Genomic DNA, 19248 nt, shown 5'->3' with positions numbered 1-19248 from the left:
TTCAGGTGGAATATAGTTATATCTTATGGCCTGAATAAAAAATAGTGGGCAGCATTTTATTGAAGAAAGCTTCCTGGGAAGGTTAGATGATTGTTTTGATTGGTTGAAAGATTCTGCTATTGTGATAGGCTTTTGGAGACTATTTAAGATTTCTGTCACGTAGGAGTACGTTTAGACCCGCCATGATGTTTCTTTGAAAAGAAGGTAGCAAGCTAGCTCTCAGTAAGTTGAATTTAAAACTATTTATGTTTTACATAATTAGCTGTGCTGTAAGTGTATTACCAAAGTATATTATATTTTGTGATAGGCCATGAAGACCATTTAAGACGTGTCTCATGCAAAGCACTCTAGATTTACCATGATGATTCATTGAGAAGGTAGCAAGTCGACTCTCAGTAAGTTATGCTTAAAGCCACTTATTCTTTGTAATTAATAGTGATGAAAGAAAGCTTTAGAAAAGTACATTGTATATTTTCATTTTAGAGTTTTAAGAACACTCTATTCCCCTGATGCAGGCATTTGATGCTGAAACGCTGCAGTGTTAGGAAAGGGAGAAAGGTGATATAGAAAACTGTGAGGAACAGCCGGTGAACTATTTGATAAGCAAATTGGAATTTTGAACAAACCTACACCATTTCCTTAGGTAAAAGACAATGAGGTAAAACTGGTAAAAGCAAGCACTGCAGAGAAGACTGAAAGCTGTTCAGTGAGGAAGGGAGAGTAGAATAGCGAACAGAGAAATATTTTGTACTAGTGTATTGCTGTTTTAAACTAAAAAAATTATATTGAGACACTTATAACCTTGCCACAAATAATGGGTGCTTCTACTGAACGGATAGTGTCCTGTTGGAGTCTGTGATTTATAAGAGAATGTATACATGTGTTGCTGTTTTCTTGGCTTACATATAAAAATTGTATGTGTAATTAAAATGTACATGTTTTTAATATGTTTTGTATGACTACATGTTTTATATTGATTTTTGTAAAACTTTGAAAGCTTATACAAGATTTAGGTACATTTACCATAATAAATGCTGATGATATTGGTAATAGAATTGTTAAAAGAAATTTTAAGTCTGTTCTACTGTTCTTGTTATGTATTAGGATATTATAATCTTTGTTCAAAACTTCCAAGTAAAATTCCCTGTTGAGAACACTGGATCTCAGGGCAGACTGAGATATCTGGGGCAATCATAGTTGGGATCTCTCTGGGTTTAAACTAGAGTATGTGGGTTTACAGTTTAAATTTGGGTTTTCTGGGATTATTTCCAGTATCCCCAGTTTAAGCTGTCACCAGGCCAAAAATAAAGAAGAAAATTATAGCTAGGGGAGAGTTTGCTAACCTTGATGGCATTCAATAAAGCTGACTTAGTGTGAGAGAGAAGAAACTGTCAGTGTCTATCATGTAGCCATGTCTTCATTTCCATGATTTATAAGCTGTAAAGATGATCTATGGCATTACAAAAGAGTGACAGCTCCCTCTCTTCTGCTGTGATAAATTGGCTTTAGCGAGTGTAGCCACCTTCAAAGGAAGATTCTCCTGGCTATGTTGTCTTGTTTGGAGGTTGGGCTGCACCAGATTTATTGAGCATGGAGCATAAAGGGAATCCTGGGGGGAGTGAGGAGCTGTTTTAGATCCTTAGTCCTTGCATCTGAATCTTATTCTTTTCCCCTGGTTATAGCCATAATGACCAAACATTCTGTATTTTCTTATAGTTTTACCTTCTCCATTCATGAACCAGGTGTAATGCTAGGATTTTAGTGTCTTATTGACATGACTTGTGTACTTCTGAGTAGATGGAGAAACTAGCAGACTGAACTTAGATTTATTTTTTTTTTATTAGTTCAAATTTTAGTTGCAACTGGTTATGCCAGCTACATCTCAACTCTGCACAGAAAGATTTCCTAATTCTGGTATTTAAAACATCCCTCTCTCGGACTGGGTCCCCATTTTTCCTTAAAAAGAAGGTCGGCAAATCCTTGACAATCAGACAGTGATTTACTCTGTTAGGATTATCATGTTGCCTGCAGAGTCTATCCTGCAACTATTGTATTAGGTTTTTCAGTAGGTCTTTAATTGCAAATTACTTCATAATACCATGGGTCGTCTTTTTATCATACAAGGACCTTGTCTACTAAACAGTACGTTAAAACTGAGGAAAGCGGGAAAAGCCTAAAAATCAAAACTAGTACTTTTCACTTTTCTTGTTTTTAGATGAGAACTGGATCTACTGTTGTACTATGAAAGCAATAATTTGGACTTACTATTAAAGCAATCATAATTAGAAAAGCTTGATAGATTACCAGTAAATATGTTCTGTGAAGTAGAAGAGTAATTTATTTTAAAACTCCTTAAATCTGTTTTTGTTTTTATTGCAGACAGCTTAAACAGCATCAGAATAAGCTATAGTGATGATCCTACTGATGGCACTAAAACACATGAGGATGAACTCATTGATTTTTCTGAAGATCAGGATAGCTTGGTAAGCAATAATAACTGTTGTTCAAGGAATATTCATGTTCTCAGAGGACAAGCAGGATGGCAGTTCTCACAAGAGGGTGACATTGTATGATTCATAGTCCAGCCTTTGGCCAGCTCTGGGCTGCTACATGGAATGAGACTACAGTCAGTGTATCTATCACTTTCCCATTCTCATCCTAAAACAATGGAACATGCTAATCAATGGAATCAAATAAGGAGGCACCTAAATTCTAGCAGGACAGGTCTCCTGCTGTGAAGTATTTCAAACCTTGTCCTTTATAGTAATATCAGTAATTCCAATCATTCCAGGACCTGGTTCCCAGCTCAGACTCAGATCCATATAATATGTCTGTCTTTAGTGTGTGGTCAGGTTTTTATTAGGAAAGAAAACACCAATGATGTAACAAATATCCCTAAAAAGTATTACCTTGTAAAACCAGAACAATTACAAATCACAACTCGTTAAAACACAGCAAGAATCGTATGCCAATCTTTATTTCTCCTTAGCATAAGCAAGTGAGCCCAGCTCTGTGTTTGTATGAGAGGAGACAAGAAAATGCCAAAAGAATTAAAAACCTAGCATTATTGTATCTCACCTGAGTTTCTGATTAAACCAGGAATTTTTCCAGGGTGAAAATCTCTAGTAGTCAGAAGTTTCCCAGCACGGATTCTGGTGTTTGCTGGGGTCCCTCCCTCTTTTTCTTTCTCTTCTGGGCACTCTGGTCTCCACTATGATCTTCTTTGTTGCAGCACAATTACTGATGTGAATCTAGCCCCAGCTGCTAAGAGTTTATTTCCTCATTGATGCTTGTGGTAATTTTGTCCACATCTGAGCAATTTTTGCCATCTGATGTAATATGCGACATCAGACATGTTAATGGCTATCGGAGAGATTTTAAAAGGCCCGCCCCTTCGAAGAGGCCCAGCACCTATGCGTGTACCGGGGTTTACGCATGTGGCCAGGCCTTGCATGCGCCGGACGAATTTTCAAAGGGGCCCGGCCACACGCGTAAATCCCGGTACGCGCATAAGTGCCGGGCCTCTTCGAGCGGGAGGGGCAGGGAGTAGGGCAGGCCGGGCTGCGCACAGATTATAAAATCCGGCTCGCATGTGCGCATAGCCCACTGATTTTATAACATCTTACTTTGTTGCAAGGTCCCATCTCCTCTCTGCAAGTTTGCAAGGACAGGAAATGTTTGTGGTTACACAGAAAGGCAGCAAAAAGAAATAAAAATCTCTCTAAATCTGACTTTTGAATCCTACTTCTATCTATATAGCATTATATACAGTATATTTAAAAATTAGGAAAGTTACCACAACAGAATCAGATAGCTTCTTCACTTTTTCATCTTGGTCATGGATATGCATGCAGCGGCTTCAAACAATGCCTCCAGTTTAACAGGGACATTTCTATCATGGATCCCCATGATAGTTGTGCCGGGAAGTTATACATGATGTCCCAGGGTGGTGCCTATGATTATTAATCCCTAGGGGTTACCAGTCCTAGTTTTGGAGCTCTTGAAGAAGCTCTTCAGGCAGTGTAAGGCCAGCTTATCAGAGCAGGCATTGGAGACATAGACATCAATGGACCCGGATAGGAGGGCATTGAACCACCTCAATATTGAGCATCAAGAAGGACCATGGAGCCTGACTTTCATCTGCCTCTTCCCCCCCCCCCCCCCCCAAGTTGGAAAAGAGTTCTGGCATCAAGGAGTTATGATGGCAAACATCGAGTAAAAGCCAAGAAGCATCAACATCTGTTTCCATTGATGCACAATGCCAAGAGTGGGGACATTTTGGTTACAGTCATGAATCCCCATAAGCATTCCTGTGGAGAGGAGAGCCCATCCTCAGTTCCAGTCCTGGAAATCGCAACCTCTCCTAGAGGTCCAAGTGTCTGCCATCGATAACACCTTTTTCTTTCCAGGAAGATATGGCCTCGCTTCCTACCTCTCAAATAGTGTTAGTATTGGCAGTCTTTGAGAAGGAGCTGGACAAGATGATCTGATAACCTGCACCTGTTAGAGTCCCTAGAGCTGCCTGGCAACTTTGTCCTGAAGAGGAATAAACGTCTACACTACCAGTGTTCATATCCAGCCCATCGAGGGAGGAAGATTACTTGAGGCACAGGAGTTCCTCAAGTCCAGGTCCCAACAGACAAGTGCTCCCTTCTCTGAGACCACCTCTGTTGGCCAGGCCTTGCCCCCAGTGTATCAACTGAGTTTGGATTCTGAGCACTCCTGGGTGTGAGATTATAGATCTCGCAATATCTCTGAAAAAGAGTAATTGATAGATCCCTCCTTCGACTCCTATCATCCACTGGAAAGGAAGAAGTCTTTACTGGAAGATCTCTCCTTTGCTGGTTTTATGGCTGAGGCTATTCCATTTCCTTTTCTGGAAGAGGATAAAACCAGGAACCAAACTCAGGTCTATGGAGCCTCCTAAAGAGATTGTGGCAGTCCCAAATGTGGGAGAACATCTTCTAAGGTGCCCATGGATAAGAAGGCAGACACAATATATGTTGCCCAAAAGGGCAGTCTGTGGTGGTTGAATTTAGTCTCAAGAGGGCCAAAAAAACTAGGATCCATTCCACTGTGCCTCTGGAAAAGGTTTTCAGAATATTGGACACTCTTTGGAGGAAGTTTTTTAGGAAACTATGCTCAATGCCTGCATACCTTTTTACCACCTGATCATAGGCCAATACATACAGGACTTGCTGCAGCTAATGTAGGAGGTGGCAGAGCACCTTTCTCCAAGGTCAAGCAGAATGGTAGTCCTCATCCATGGGTGACGACATTGGATGGAGCCCGGAACGGAAAACTTATGTTGAAATTTCTAGAACTTTGACTGAGCCTCTCTGAGCATGCTCAGCATTCTTATTTTACCATGCATCCATGCGGGGACCCTTCAATCTTTTTTTTTTTTATTTCTGTGGAGCCTCATGGTCACGGGTAATTGAGTCTCTCTCTTTTTAAAGGTTTTGAGCTGTTTTCCAGCAAGTTTCTGTCATCGACACAGGGTCCCATGGTTTTTATCCCTGTAGTAGTCTTAGCTAGGTTTCTCAGTGTTTGGGAAGTTTTATTTTGCTAACATCCCTGGAGCAGCGATGCCCTCATGCCCACCGATCATCATTGGTCACCGCAATCAAATTCTATTTGTCGTCCCTTTTATTTCATGTTGACATGTCCACGTCTAGTTTAAAGCCTTGCCTCCGGTGCTTGAGGACTATCGATCATCCCCCCATGAATGTGTCCTCTGCTTAGGGCATCTCATGATGTCTGGGTTTGCAGCAAGTGTGCCAAGATGACTCCCAAGGGTTTGAGAAGGGCAGGCCATCGATATCGGTATTGAGAAGTCATGGAGCTGTATTGTTGGATACAGAGACATCATCAGCAAAGCCATCAGTTCCATCAACGTCGATGGCTTCCAGGGTTGCCGGAGATGGACCATCATCTGCCTCCCCCAGGTCGAAGGCATCAGTTCGTCGTCTTCAACCTCAACACCAAGGAAGGACCAATGCGAGTGTTGAGGGTGCTGAAGAAACATTGGCATCAGTCCCCGTCAATACACAGTGCTGGACGCAAGAAATCACCAGTTTCAGCTGCGATGCACCCAAAGTGTCCTTGTGGCAAGGAGCGCCAATCCTTCAGCGATGCTCAGGGTTCGTGACAGTCTCTGCCGGCTCTGATACCCACCACCAATCCTCCTTTTAGTTCTGAAGAGAATGTGGTCACACCTCCTGGATCCCAGTTAGTATTGGAAGCGTGTACAGATGGTCGAGGAGAAGGAGATGCAGAGTCTGGGTGTCTTAGCACCGACGACCCTGGAACCAGCACTGCCCCTACTCGAGCCACTTGTGGAATCCCTGCACATGATCCTCGGTGCCTTACCGACACAGCGTGGCTACCCATATCATTAGCTGGAGGCAGAGAACCCAGGGCCCCATCCCTGCCACCAGCCAGTGAGAACAAGGGCCCCTATGACAGTTGAGGGAGTGATGTCTCAGACGATGCATCAGAGGGTCTCCCCTCAGAATCATCTCCTCCCACCAATAGAAGGAAATCTCCGGACGACCTCCACTTCACAGGATTTGTCAGCAAGATGGCTGAGGCCATCCCGTTTCAATTGCAAATGGATGAGGATACCCAGCACAAAATGCTGAACATCCTCCAGTTTGTGGAGCCTCCCAAGGAGATCGTGGCAGTCCCAGTGCATACTATTGAGGATTTGGCAACACCCCCTCTGAGTTCTTCCTGTTAACAGGAAGGCAGACACGGTTTGTCTCATCCAAAAGGCTCATGGATTTGACAAGTGTCAGCCTCCGCACCAGTTTGTGGTCATCTAAACTGCTCTCAAGAAGGTCAAGTGCTCTTGAACTCATTCCTCAGGGAAATATCAGACCATGGATGCCATTCTCATGGCCCACATTGTGGCCTATCAGCTCTACATGAGCCAGTATATGCAGGACATTCTGAAGCAGGTGCAGGGAATGGCCGAACAGCTATCTTAGCAGCAGCAAGACCACCTCGAGTTACTGGTGCAGAAGGGCCTGGACTGCGTAAAACATGGGGTCTGAGCGACCTACGTTGTTTTTGAAATGGCAGTGAGGGCCTTTGGAGCTAGAATCAGCACCCACAGATTTGCATGTCTGGATTCACTGACATGCCATGCATCGGAGAGAATCTCTTTGGAGATAGAGTAAAGGACACGGTGGTTCAAATGCATGAACACCATGCAACACTTAAGCAGATCTCCACTGGTACCCAGGTACCCTGCCCCCTCCTCTGCTAGGAGATATTCAAGGCCGGGACAGAAGGCCTTTCTTCCACCCAAGGAAATAGTATCTGCCACCTCTGCCCCAATAGCACCAACGGGCCCCTCACAGCCATCCCAGGCAGCAGATTATCCCCAAAGCCCCAGCAGGTGTCCCAGTCAACTACCGAGACGGAGTTTTGACTAGATTGTGGGGAACGTAGCCATGTCCACTGTATCCAAGACATTGGATCCCCCGGATGGGAGGAGTCTACAGTTCTGCACAAACCAGTGGCCTCTTGTAATTTCCAACCAGTGGGTTCCATCCCATCATCATATCATCATGAAACATAAGAACATAAGAAAATGCCATACTGGGTCAGACCAAGGGTCCATCAAGCCCAGCATCCTGTTTCCAACAGTGGCCAATCCAGGCCATAAGAACCTGGCAAGTATCCAAAAACTAAGTCTATTCCATGTTACCATTGCTAATGGCAGTGGCTATTCTCTAAGTGAACTTAATAGCAGGTAAGGGACTTCTCCTCCAAGAACTTATCCAATCCTTTTTTAAACACAGCTATACTAACTGCACTAACCACATTCTCTGGCAACAAATTCCAGAGTTTAATTGTGCGTTGAGTAAAAAAGAACTTTCTCCGATTAGTTTTAAATGTGCCCCATGCTAACTTCATGGAGTGCCCCCTAGTCTTTCTACTATCCGAAAGAGTAAATAACCGATTCACATCTACCCGTTCTAGACCTCTCATGATTTTAAACACCTCTATCATATCCCCCCTCAGTCGTCTCTTCTCCAAGCTGAAAAGTCCTAACCTCTTTAGTCTTTCCTCATAGGGGAGTTGTTCCATTCCCCTTATCATTTTGGTAGCCCTTCTCTGTACCTTCTCCATCGCAATTATATCTTTTTTGAGATGCGGCGACCAGAATTGTACACAGTATTCAAGGTGCGGTCTCACCATGGAGCGATACAGAGGCATTATGACATTTTCCGTTTTATTCATCATTCCTTTTCTAATAATTCCCAACATTCTGTTTGCTTTTTTGACTGCCGCAGCACACTGTACCGACGATTTCAATGTATTATCCACTATGAGACCTAGATCTCTTTCTTAGATTGTAGCACCTAATATGGAACCCAACATCGTGTAATTATAGCATGGGTTATTTTTCCCTATATGCATCACCGTGCACTTATCCACATTAAATTTCATCTGCCATTTGTATGCCCAATTTTCCAGTCTCACAAGGTCTTCCTGCAATTTATCACAATCTGCTTGTGATTTAACTACTCTGAACAATTTTGTGTCATCTGCAAATTTGATTATCTCACTCGTCGTATTTCTTTCCAGATCATTTATAAATATATTGAAAAGTAAGGGTCCCAATACAGATCCCTGAGGCACTCCACTGTCCACTCCCTTCCACTGAGAAAATTGCCTATTTAATCCTACTCTCTGTTTCCTGTCTTTTAGCCAGTTTGCAATCCACGAAAGGACATCGCCACCTATCCCATGACTTTTTACTTTTCCTAGAAGCCTCTCATGAGGAACTTTGTCAAACGCCTTCTGAAAATCCAAGTATACTATATCTACCAGTTCACCTTTATCCACATGTTTATTAACTCCTTCAAAAAAGTGAAGCAGATTTGTGAGGCAAGAATTGCCCTGGGTAAAGCCATGCTGACTTTGTTCCATTAAACCATGTCTTTCTATATGTTCTGTGATTTTGATGTTTAGAACACTTTTCACTATTTTTCCTGGCACTGAAGTCAAGCTAACCGGTCTGTAGTTTCCCGGATCGCCCCTGGAGCCCTTTTAAAATATTGGGGTTACATTTGGTATCCTCCAGTCTTCAGGTACAATGGATGATTTTAATGATAAGTTACAAATTTTTACTAATAGGTCTGAAATTTCATTTTTTAGTTCCTTCAGAACTCTGGGGTGTATACCATCCGGTCCAGGTGATTTACTACTCTTCAGTTTGTCAATCAGGCCTACCACATCTTCTAGGTTCATCGTGATTTGATTCAGTCTATCTGAATCATTACCCATGAAAACCTTCTCCATTACGGGTACCTCCCCAACATCCTCTTCAGTAAACACCGAAGCAAAGAAATCATTTAATCATTCCGCGATGGCCTTATCTTCTCTAAGTGCCCCTTTAACCCCTCGATCATCTAACGGTCCAACTGACTCCCTCACAGGCTTTCTGCTTCGGATATATTTAAAAAAGTTTTTACTGTGAGTTTTTGCCTCTACAGCCAACTTCTTTTCAAATTCTCTCTTAGCCTGTCTTATCAATGTCTTACATTTAACTTGCCAATGTTTGCTTTATCCTATTTTCTTCTGTTGGATCCTTCTTCCAATTTTTGAATGAAGATCTTTTGGCTAAAATAGCTTCTTTCACCTCCCCTTTTAACCATGCCGGTAATCATTTTGCCTTCTTTCCACCTTTCTTAATGTGTGGAATACATCTGGACTGTGCTTCTAGAATGGTATTTTTTAACAATGACCACACCTCTTGGACATTTTTTACTTTTGTAGCTGCTCCTTTCAGTTTTTTTCTAACAATTTTTCTCATTTTATCAAAGTTTCCCTTTTGAAAGTTTAGCACGAGAGCCTTGGATTTGCACACTGTTCCTTTTCCAGTCATTAAATCAAATTTGATCATATTATGATCACTATTGCCAAGCGGCCCCACCACCGTTACCTCTCTCACCAAGTCCTGTGCTCCACTGAGAATTAGATCTAAAATTGCTCCCTCTCTCGTCTGTTCCTGAACCAATTGCTCCATAAAGCTATCATTTATTCCATCCAGGAACGTTATCTCTCTAGCGTGACCCGATGATACATTTACCCAGTCTATATTGGGGTAATTGAAGTCTCCCATTATTACTGCACTACCAATTTGGTTAGCTTCCCTAATTTCTCTTAGCATTTCACTGTCCATCTCACCATCTTGACCAGGTGGACGGTAGTATACCCCTATCACTGTAGTCTTCCCTGACACACAAGGGATTTCTACCCATAAAGATTCAATTTTGTATTTAGTCTCATGCAGGATGTTTATCCTGTTGGACTCTATGCCATCCCGGACATAAAGCGCCACACCTCCTCCCGAGTGCTCCTCTCTGTCATTGCGATATAATTTGTACCCCGGTATAGCACTGTCCCATTGGTTATCCTCTTTCCACCATGTCTCTGAGATGCCAATTAAGTCTATGTCATCATTTACTGCTATACATTCTAATTCTCCCATCTTACTTCTTAGACTTCTGGCATTAGCATACAAACATTTCAAAGTTTGTTTTTTGTTTGTATTTTCATTCTGCTTTTTAATTGATAGGGATAAGTTAGAATTTTTTAGCTCAGGTGAGTTTTTAGTTACAGGCACTTGGACTACTTTTCTTATTATTGGAACCTCACTGTCGGGATGCCCTAATTCTAATGCATCATTAGTATCCTTTAAAGATACCTCTCTCCGAACCATGCGCTGCTGAGCCACTGTCGGCTTTCCCCTTTGTTCTAGTTTAAAAGCTGCTCTATCTCCTTTTTAAAGGTTAGCGCCAGCTACCTGCTACCAGTCCCTTATCAGGGACTGGTAGCACATCAGGAAGTACTTCTGGCAGAGCTCTCATCCCTCTTAATGGCCAAAACAGTTGAGCCCGTTCCACCAGGGGAAAGAGGGCGAGGATTCTACTCCTGGTACTTCCTGATGCCAAAGAAAACAGGAGGACTCTGTACTATCCTAGACCCTAAGGGCCTTGAACAGGTTTCTCCAGAAGGAAATGTTCAAGATGGTTTCCCTGGGCACCTTGATTCCCCTTGTTGCAAAGAGGAGATTGGCTACACTCCCTCATGTACACCCACATTGAGATCTTCCATAGTCATCAGAAGTATCTCTGATTTGTAGTGGGAAATCAGCATTTCCAGTACCGTGTGTTGCTGTTTGGGCTAGCGTCAGCCCACTTCTTCACAGAATGCCTTGCCATGGTGATGGTGCACCTGGACAATTGGCTGGTCAAGAGCACCTCTCTGGCAGGGGCCGAGGAGTCAATGTACTCGACCATCCGGATGCTGGAGACACTAAGTTTAGTCATCAATTACCACAAGTCCCATCTCAGCCCGTCACTGCAACTGGACTTCATCGGAACCCGGCTAGACATGGCTCAGGCCAAGGCCTTCCTGTGATGTTTGATGGCTGTCACCTTGATGTCCATCATGGCAAAAATTCAAGTGAGCCAGAGGGACCCAGCCTAGAACATGTTGAGGTGGTTGGGCCATATGGCTGCAACAGTACATGTCACTCTCATGGCACTCTTGCACTTGTGAAAAGCCAAGTGGAAGCTATGGTGCCAGTGGCACCAAGCCACTTAGGGATTTTGGCACAGCATCTGAGTCACCTCATCTCTCCAGAACTCCTTGTCCTGGTAGCAGAACAATTACAGTCTGGAATTGCGAGGTTCCCTTCCAAAGTCCTTGGGTTCAAATTGTTCTAACTACATATGCATCCACCCTGGGTTAGAGAGCTTTGGTCCATCCGGGAACAGTTGCCAAATCAATTTCCTGAAGCTCTGGACAATCAGGTACACTCTGTGAGCTTTCAGAGAACGGCTGTGCAACAAAATTGTGTTGATACAAAACAACAACCAAGTGGCAGTGTAGTATGTCAACAAGCAGGGAGGCACGGGCTCATACCTTCTGTGTCAGAAAGCAATCCAGACTTAATGGGCTCTCTCTCAAGGCATGGTGTTCAAGGCCACGTATCTTGCCGGAAAGGAGAACATAACAGCGAACAGACTACGTCATTCCTTCCACCCCCAAAAATGGTCTCTGGACCAAAGGGTGGCAAATTAGATCTTCCGCCTGTGGGGAAGCCCAGAGGTGGATCTGTTCGCTGCATCTTGGAACAGGAAAGTTCCTCAGTTCTGTTCCCTGTACAGGTCACACAGCAAGTCAGCATCAGATAAATTTACTTGCCATTTGGACAAGGGCCTCCTGAATGCGTATCCTCCAACACCATTGGTGTTGAAGACATTGTTGAAGCTACTTGAGGACAAAGGGACTATGATCCTCATAGCCTCTCATTGGCCGAGGCAGGTCTGTTTTCCAGTCCTTCAGGAGATGTCCATCAGGAAACCGATCAGGCTTCCCCAGATCTCATCAGCCTGGATTGAAGCCGATTGCAACATCACAACCTCCAGGCTCTGTCGCTCACTGCTTGGATGTTGAGGGGTTGATCCTACAACCACATGATCTCTCAGAAGGTCTGTTTCAGATCCTGGTGACTTCCAGAAAGCTTTCCACTAGAATGGCCTATGCACTGAAGTGGAGAAGGTTTTCAGTATGGTGTGAGCAAAAGGCGCTAGATCTGTTCTGCTCCACACAAAAGCTGCTTGACTATCTTCTACACCTTTCTGAAGACAACTCTGTTAGGGTTCACCTGAGTGCGATTGGCACATACCATCATAGTGTAGAAGGAAATCCCTTTTCTGTACAGCCTATAGTTGTATAATTTATGCGAGGTCTGCTTCAGTTTCCCTGTGGCCTCCTGCAGTATTCTGGGACCTCAACGTGGTTTTAGCCCAGTTGATGAAAGCTGTGTTTGAGTCACTGGGATCCTGTGACTTAAAGTACCTGACCTGGAAGGTCATGTTTTTGGTGGCAGTCACTTCAGCTCAGAGTTAGTGAGCTCCATGCCTTAGTGACTTATCAACCTTATATGCAATTTTTCCACAATAGGGTGGTCTTAGTTATGTACCCTAAGTTCCTACCTAAGGTGGTGTCTGTCGTCCATCGTCCTACCAAGAGTTTTTTCCAGGCTGCATTTGCACAAAGGCAAACATGCCCTTCACAGTTTGAACTGCAAAAGAGCCTTAGCCTTCTGTCTGAAGCGGATTGAAGCCCATAGAGTCCACCCAACTTTTTATTTCTGTAAATCAGAACAGGCTGGGTATTGCCATTGCCAAGCAGACTCTTTCCAATTGGCTAGCAGACTGCATCTCCTTCTGTTATACCCAGGCAGGATTTCATCTTGGAGGCCATGTCAAGGCTCACTCTGTTAGAGCCATGGCAGCATCAGTTGCCCTCTTGCGAGCAGTCCCCATGGAGGAGATCTGCAGAGCTGCAACGTGGAGTTCCAGACATTCATTTAGATCACATTTCTGTTTGGATAGGGATGGCTGATGTGACATCAGGTTTGGCCAGTCTGTCCTTTGGAACCTGTTTGAGGCGTAGAACCTAACTCTGTTCCCGCCTAGTGCCCATTCCTTCTTTTTAAGCTGTGTCTCCCCCCCCCCCTCTCCCCCCCCCCCCCCTTGTTGCCAACAAAACTTGTTGTTGTACCTTTGACTATAGTTTGGTGTTTTACTGGTCCCTTTTTTATGTTGGGGAACATCCTGTAGCTAGGGATTCACCCATGTGTGAGGACTGCTGTCCTGCTTGTCCTTGGAGAAAGCAGATTGCTTACTTGTAACAGGTGTTCTGTGAGGACAGCAGGATGCCAGTTATCACAAAACATGCCCACCACCCCATGGAGTTGGATTTCACTTTGTGGGTATTGTTCTTAATTTTATTTTGTTCCTTAATTCTGCGTTATAAGACTGAAGGAACCCCGCATTTATGCGTGGTACAATGATATGCTAGGCATACTGAGAGAGGTTCTGTCAAAGTTGTAGAACCTTTGGCATAAGTTTTCTGTGCCGGGCTCCATCCAGTAATGTCACTGGCATCCTGTTGTCTTCTGAGAACACCTGTTACAGGTAAGCAATTCTGCTTTCTCAAAAGCAGCATGATGATTTTCTAGTCACTATTAGATAAGGGTATGGAGTGCAGAAAACACATGGTCAAGTTAACCTTTGATATTTTTATAATGGCATTGAGAGTCTCTCTGCCTTGGGGGATAGGCATCCACAAATTCACCTGGCTGCTGGCCTTAGACCTCTGTGCAGAGGTCCAGGAAAGACTTGCTGACATGCTGTACAGTGGAGAGAATACAGGCTTTCAATCACACACATACATGCTGTATTTTTCTCTCACACACAGACTCTGTCACATGCTTACAAACATGCTCTCTCTTTCTCATTTACACACAGGCTCTCAATCACATACTCACATGCTCCCTCACCTAAACCAGCTCACAATCACACACATGGTCTCTCTTTTACTTATACACACAGGCTCTTAATCACACATGCATACTCTTTCACATAAACAGGTTTTCAGCCACAAACTTACACATACATGCTGTCTCTCTCACACACACACACACACACACACACACACACACACACACACACACACACACACACAGGATCTCAAACACACATGCTTGCTCATTCACTCACACCCCCCCTCCCAAACTAGCGACAGCAGTAGCCTCCTCTACTTCCAACCCTAAAGGCAGCAGCAACCTCCTTCACTTTCAGCCCTCGCAGAGAAGGAGTCCCATTGGCCGCAGGGGTTGACTTGTTGTTCGTTTTTCTCCGAGCTGCGCTGCTCATTCCTCAGGCTAAGCCTCTCTTCTCTTCTTTGGGCCAACTATGCCTGCACTAGCATGGTCTCTTCTTCCTGCGCATGCACCCGCTGCTCACCACTTCCTCTTCCGGGCCGAGGGGGGGGGGGGGAAGGGGCGGGAAGAAGAGAGCATGTCGGTGCTGCTGACTCGAGCTGTCCTGCCGTGTTCCGCCCAGGCTATCAGCATTTTAAGCCCGGGTGGAGGACCTATTTTGCGCGGGTAGCGGGAGCAGCTGGGTCAGCGGGGGACCTGGAAGTGTGGCGACACACCAGTTGAGACCCACTGGTGTAGAGTATTGATATTGAATCTTAGCAGTGCTAAAAGAGAGGATCTAAAAAAATTTTTAAAATGTATGTGTATATATTTTTTTGTGTGTGTACATATATATATATATATATATATATATATATATATAATCACAAAGCAGATAACATTTTAGAATGTTCCTAATTAAATTTATGAAACAAAGCAGAAAGTAACAATATATGTGCAAAAATATATGAAAACATTTTATTTAGCCTATGTATGATAAAGAACAATTCTTATAGCAAAGACAGAAATATCTGTATTTGACTCAAGGCAAATAATTTTCCTTACTACTACAAAATTTGACAGTGCGAAACAAAGTTCTTAAGAAATGTTCACTTATTAGAATCGGCACCAAGAATCTTCTTTCTTGTCTGTATACTGCATAGAGCAGTTCAAAGCTGTTCCTCAGATGTTACTGCTTTTGTGCTTTCATATCGATGTTATTCAAACTATTTGAAAGCAAGAGTGTTTTTTGAACAAATCCAGTAAAATGGCAAACCATTGGTATGGTATGTTCTTATATAACGGAACAAATGGTTCTCAACCCTGACAAGGGCCCGATTGTTACTTTCCTTTTTTACATCTTTCCCTTCTCCCCCTCTTTCACCCCACCATCCTCCTCTACCTATCATTTCACTATTGTTATTGTTTTCTTCTTTTGCAATTATGTATAATTTATCTGATTGTTGTTTTGATTCTGTAAACCGTTGTGATGGCTAAACCGAATGACGGTATATAAAAACGAATAAATAAATAAAATAAATAAAGATTGTTTCGCCATTATCAGCTTCCTCAGGAGGACATTCTTTCTTATTATGGCACAGTTAAACATTAATCAAACCCAATGTATCTTAATGTAAGTTTAGAAACATCTAACATTTCATTAAAATATGCAATCTTAGTAAAACGCTTATTACGAACAAAAGTTAGATGTTTCTAAACTTACTATTAGATACATTGGGTTTGATTAATGTTTAACTGTGGCACAATAAGAAAGAATGCTGTTTCTAATAAGTAACATTTCTTAAGAACTTTGTTTCGCACTATCAAATTTTTTTTAGTAGTAAGGAAAATTATTTGCCTTGAGTCAAATACAGATATTTCTGTCTTTGCTATAAGAATTGTTCTTTATCATACAGAAGTAAATAAAATGTTTTCATATATTTTTGCACATATCATATTCCTTTTTGCTTTGCATATCTATATTCCCTCCCCACCTTCCTCCGTCTAGAGCTTTCCATACACATATTTTAAGAAAGGAGTCAAAACATGGCTCTTCAAGCAGGCCTACCCTGATGAGAACCAAACATAGCCTATCTCCCTTGATCAGCTCCACCTTTGCTCAGCTTCCTTTTCCTTCATGCCCCTCCATTTTCTAGCTCATCCCCTGCCCTACCTCTCCCATCAGCCTTTTCCACTGCCAAAATTGTTATATTGAGGACAGTAACCATAACTGACAAGATTTTTTTCTCAGACATATTGTGCCACACAAAATGTACATAAATGTATATAATTCCTTGTATATATTCTTTTTCCTCTTGTTTGCATTTCTTCTCTTCTTCAATCTTTGTTACCTCTCTATCCCCTTCCGTGCCACCCTCCTCCCTTTTTGGCTCCTCCCTTTCGCCCCTCCCTTCTTGCCCGCCCCCCCTTCTTTCCTGTTTGTTTGTTTTATTGTTTATTGTAATTCCCCCCCTTCCAGTTCAGTGTAAACTGGCATGATGTGTTTCATGAATGTCGGTAAAGAAAAGTTCATAAACAAATAAATATATATCTATATCTCACTTTACGTAAACAGAGGATCCTACAAAATCCCTATAGCTCCATGTAAGCTAAAATTATAGTAGCTAATACCAACTGTTCAACTTCCACCCACCCCAGGGTTTCTTCTACTAATATAGTTTGGCTGGAATACATAATTGGAGACCAGATAACTTGCTAATTTGATAATTCTTTTGATGATCGCAATCAAATGAGCAAAATGAGGACTATCCAGTACAACAATTTTGGAGCCTTTATTTTGAGGCAAATCATCTGGAAACTTAGGGCTTGCCCCATTTGTTCAGAACTGTCTGCCCTGAAAAAGGAGTTGGCTCTCCTTAAAGCTGAATTAGCTGCAATAAAGTATTAGCAGCCACCAAGAAATGCTTACAAAATGTTTTTTTCACCTGGTTTTACCTCTTTGGCAATCCTTTCTTCCGCATTAATTTTGCTTTCTTGATTACTTTCTTTGTCTCCCTCAGTTTCACCAGATATTCTTCCTTGTGATCCTCTTTTTCGGATCTTTCATATTTCTTGAACGATGTTCTTTTTGCTTTTATTTTTTCTGCTACCTCCTTTGAGAATGAGAGAGATTTCTTATTTCTCTTGCTTTTGTTTACTTTTCTAACAAATAGATTTGTAATTGCTCCATTTAGTTTGGCCCAGTGCTGTTCCATTTCTCTCATTTTCTCCCAGTCTTCTAATTCTACCTCCAAGTACTTCCCCCATGTCAACAAAATCTGTACTTTTTTTTTAATTCAAAACTCAGGTCTGTGGGTGACTTCTCTGTATCCTATTTGCGATATTAAACAATACCGTTTGATCACTGGTGCTGAGGTGGGCACCCACCCAAACATTAGAGATGTTATCCCAGTTAGTGAGCATAAAGTCGAGCCTTTCTTTTGAACAGAGCCCCTTGCAGGGCATCCACTATCTCTTTACTTCTGATAGATTGCGCAAAAGGAATTCACCGATCTACATCCAGTAAATTAAAATCTCCATCAATACTTCTGCCTTCTTTCCCACCTTTTGGATGTCTTCAACCAGATCTCTGTCTTGTTCTTCCGTTTGAATTGGAGGCCTGTAAACCAATCCAGTAAAAATGGATGCATCAACATATTTTTTTTTAGGATGGTCCATAATTCTTCTTCTCTACCCCACATTCCTTACAGTTCAGTTGCATGGATATTGTTTTTGACATAGAGCTACTCCTCCCCCTTTTCTGTTCTCTCTGTCCTTCCTTAAGTTATAGCCCGGTATGGCTGTATCCCAATCATAAGAATCCGTGAACCAAGTCTCCGTAACAGCAACAATGTCCAAGCCCGCCTCCAGCATTAGGGCTTGCAGGTCTAGGATTGATTTGCCCAGACTTTGAGCATTTGTGCTATCTTTCTAGCTTCTCTCCTTCAGGTTACTGCTCTTCTTGGACATCTTTTGTGCCTTATTCATCTGACTTTCGTTATCACCTTCACCCATTTTCTTGAGATTTGGGGGGGGGGGGGGGATGACGTTCCAATTTCCTTCTGCCACCCCCGTCATCTAGTTTAAATGCTTTATGGCATAGGATTTGAATTTACTTCTCAGGATCCTTTTTCCTGCCACAGACAGATATAAGCCATCGTTGACACAGAGCCTTTTACTGTTCCATACATGGCCCCAGCCTCCAATATATCCAAAACTTTGTTCCTTACACCTAGTTTTGAGCCATGCATTGAAGTTTTCTATATGGCTTCCCCTTTCCATGAACAGGTAACACTTCTGAAAAGGCAATAGTCTTTGCCATGTGACTAATCTGCTTCGCTAGAGTCTGGAAATCTCTCTGTACTACATGGATATAGTTTCTAGCAAGGTTATTGGGTCCCAGAAGGATGATACTATCAGCTTCAGAGTCCTTACCTTTCTTCTTGGATTGCATTGACTATCTGAATAGCATTTCTACCAGCCAATAATCCTGGAAGGATTCCCTCAAAAAGAGTTCCCATTTTAGTGCCTCTGATGATAGTCACTCAGCACAATTGAATTTCTATGTGCATTGGATTTCTTCTTTCCTTTCAGATACCAACTCAGTCTCCATTGCTACAGCTTCTTCATTATTTAAGACATAAAAGCAGTGGCGTAGCCACGGGTGGGCCTGGGTGGGCAGTTGCCCACCCAATTTGGACCCAGGCCCACCCAACCAGAAGAGGCCTTTCGGAGCAATGCCATCGTAGGATCCGGTCCCTGCTGACCCAGCTGCTTCCCGGTCCTCCGCCCGGGCTTAAAATGCTGTCAGCCCGGGCAGAACGCAGCAGGACAGCTGGAGTCAGCGGCACCGGCATGGTCTCTTCTTCCTGCCCCCCCCCCCCGCGGCCCGGAAGCGGAAATGGTGATAAGCGAGTGCATGTGCGGGAAGAAGAGACCATGCTAGTGTG

The 19248-nt window shown here is 43.0% G+C and overlaps 1 protein-coding gene across 13 annotated transcripts in view; it reads left to right on the top strand.

The window, feature by feature from the left end:
• Window positions 1-19248, top strand: part of SENP6 (SUMO specific peptidase 6) — a 448534-nt gene that overhangs the window by 393273 nt on the left and 36013 nt on the right. For all 13 annotated transcript variants that reach the window (XM_029595592.1, XM_029595591.1, XM_029595594.1 and 10 more), the window contains one exon: window positions 2380-2483. In XM_029595592.1, coding sequence (XP_029451452.1) covers window positions 2380-2483 — 104 coding nt within the window. The remainder of the gene's footprint in view (window positions 1-2379; window positions 2484-19248) is intronic.

The sequence above is a fragment of the Rhinatrema bivittatum genome, chromosome 3 (genome assembly GCF_901001135.1).
Source record: "Rhinatrema bivittatum chromosome 3, aRhiBiv1.1, whole genome shotgun sequence".
Lineage (NCBI taxonomy): Eukaryota > Metazoa > Chordata > Amphibia > Gymnophiona > Rhinatrematidae > Rhinatrema > Rhinatrema bivittatum.
The sequence above is the reverse complement of the archived record's forward strand: the minus strand, read 5'-3'. Positions and strand labels throughout refer to the sequence as shown.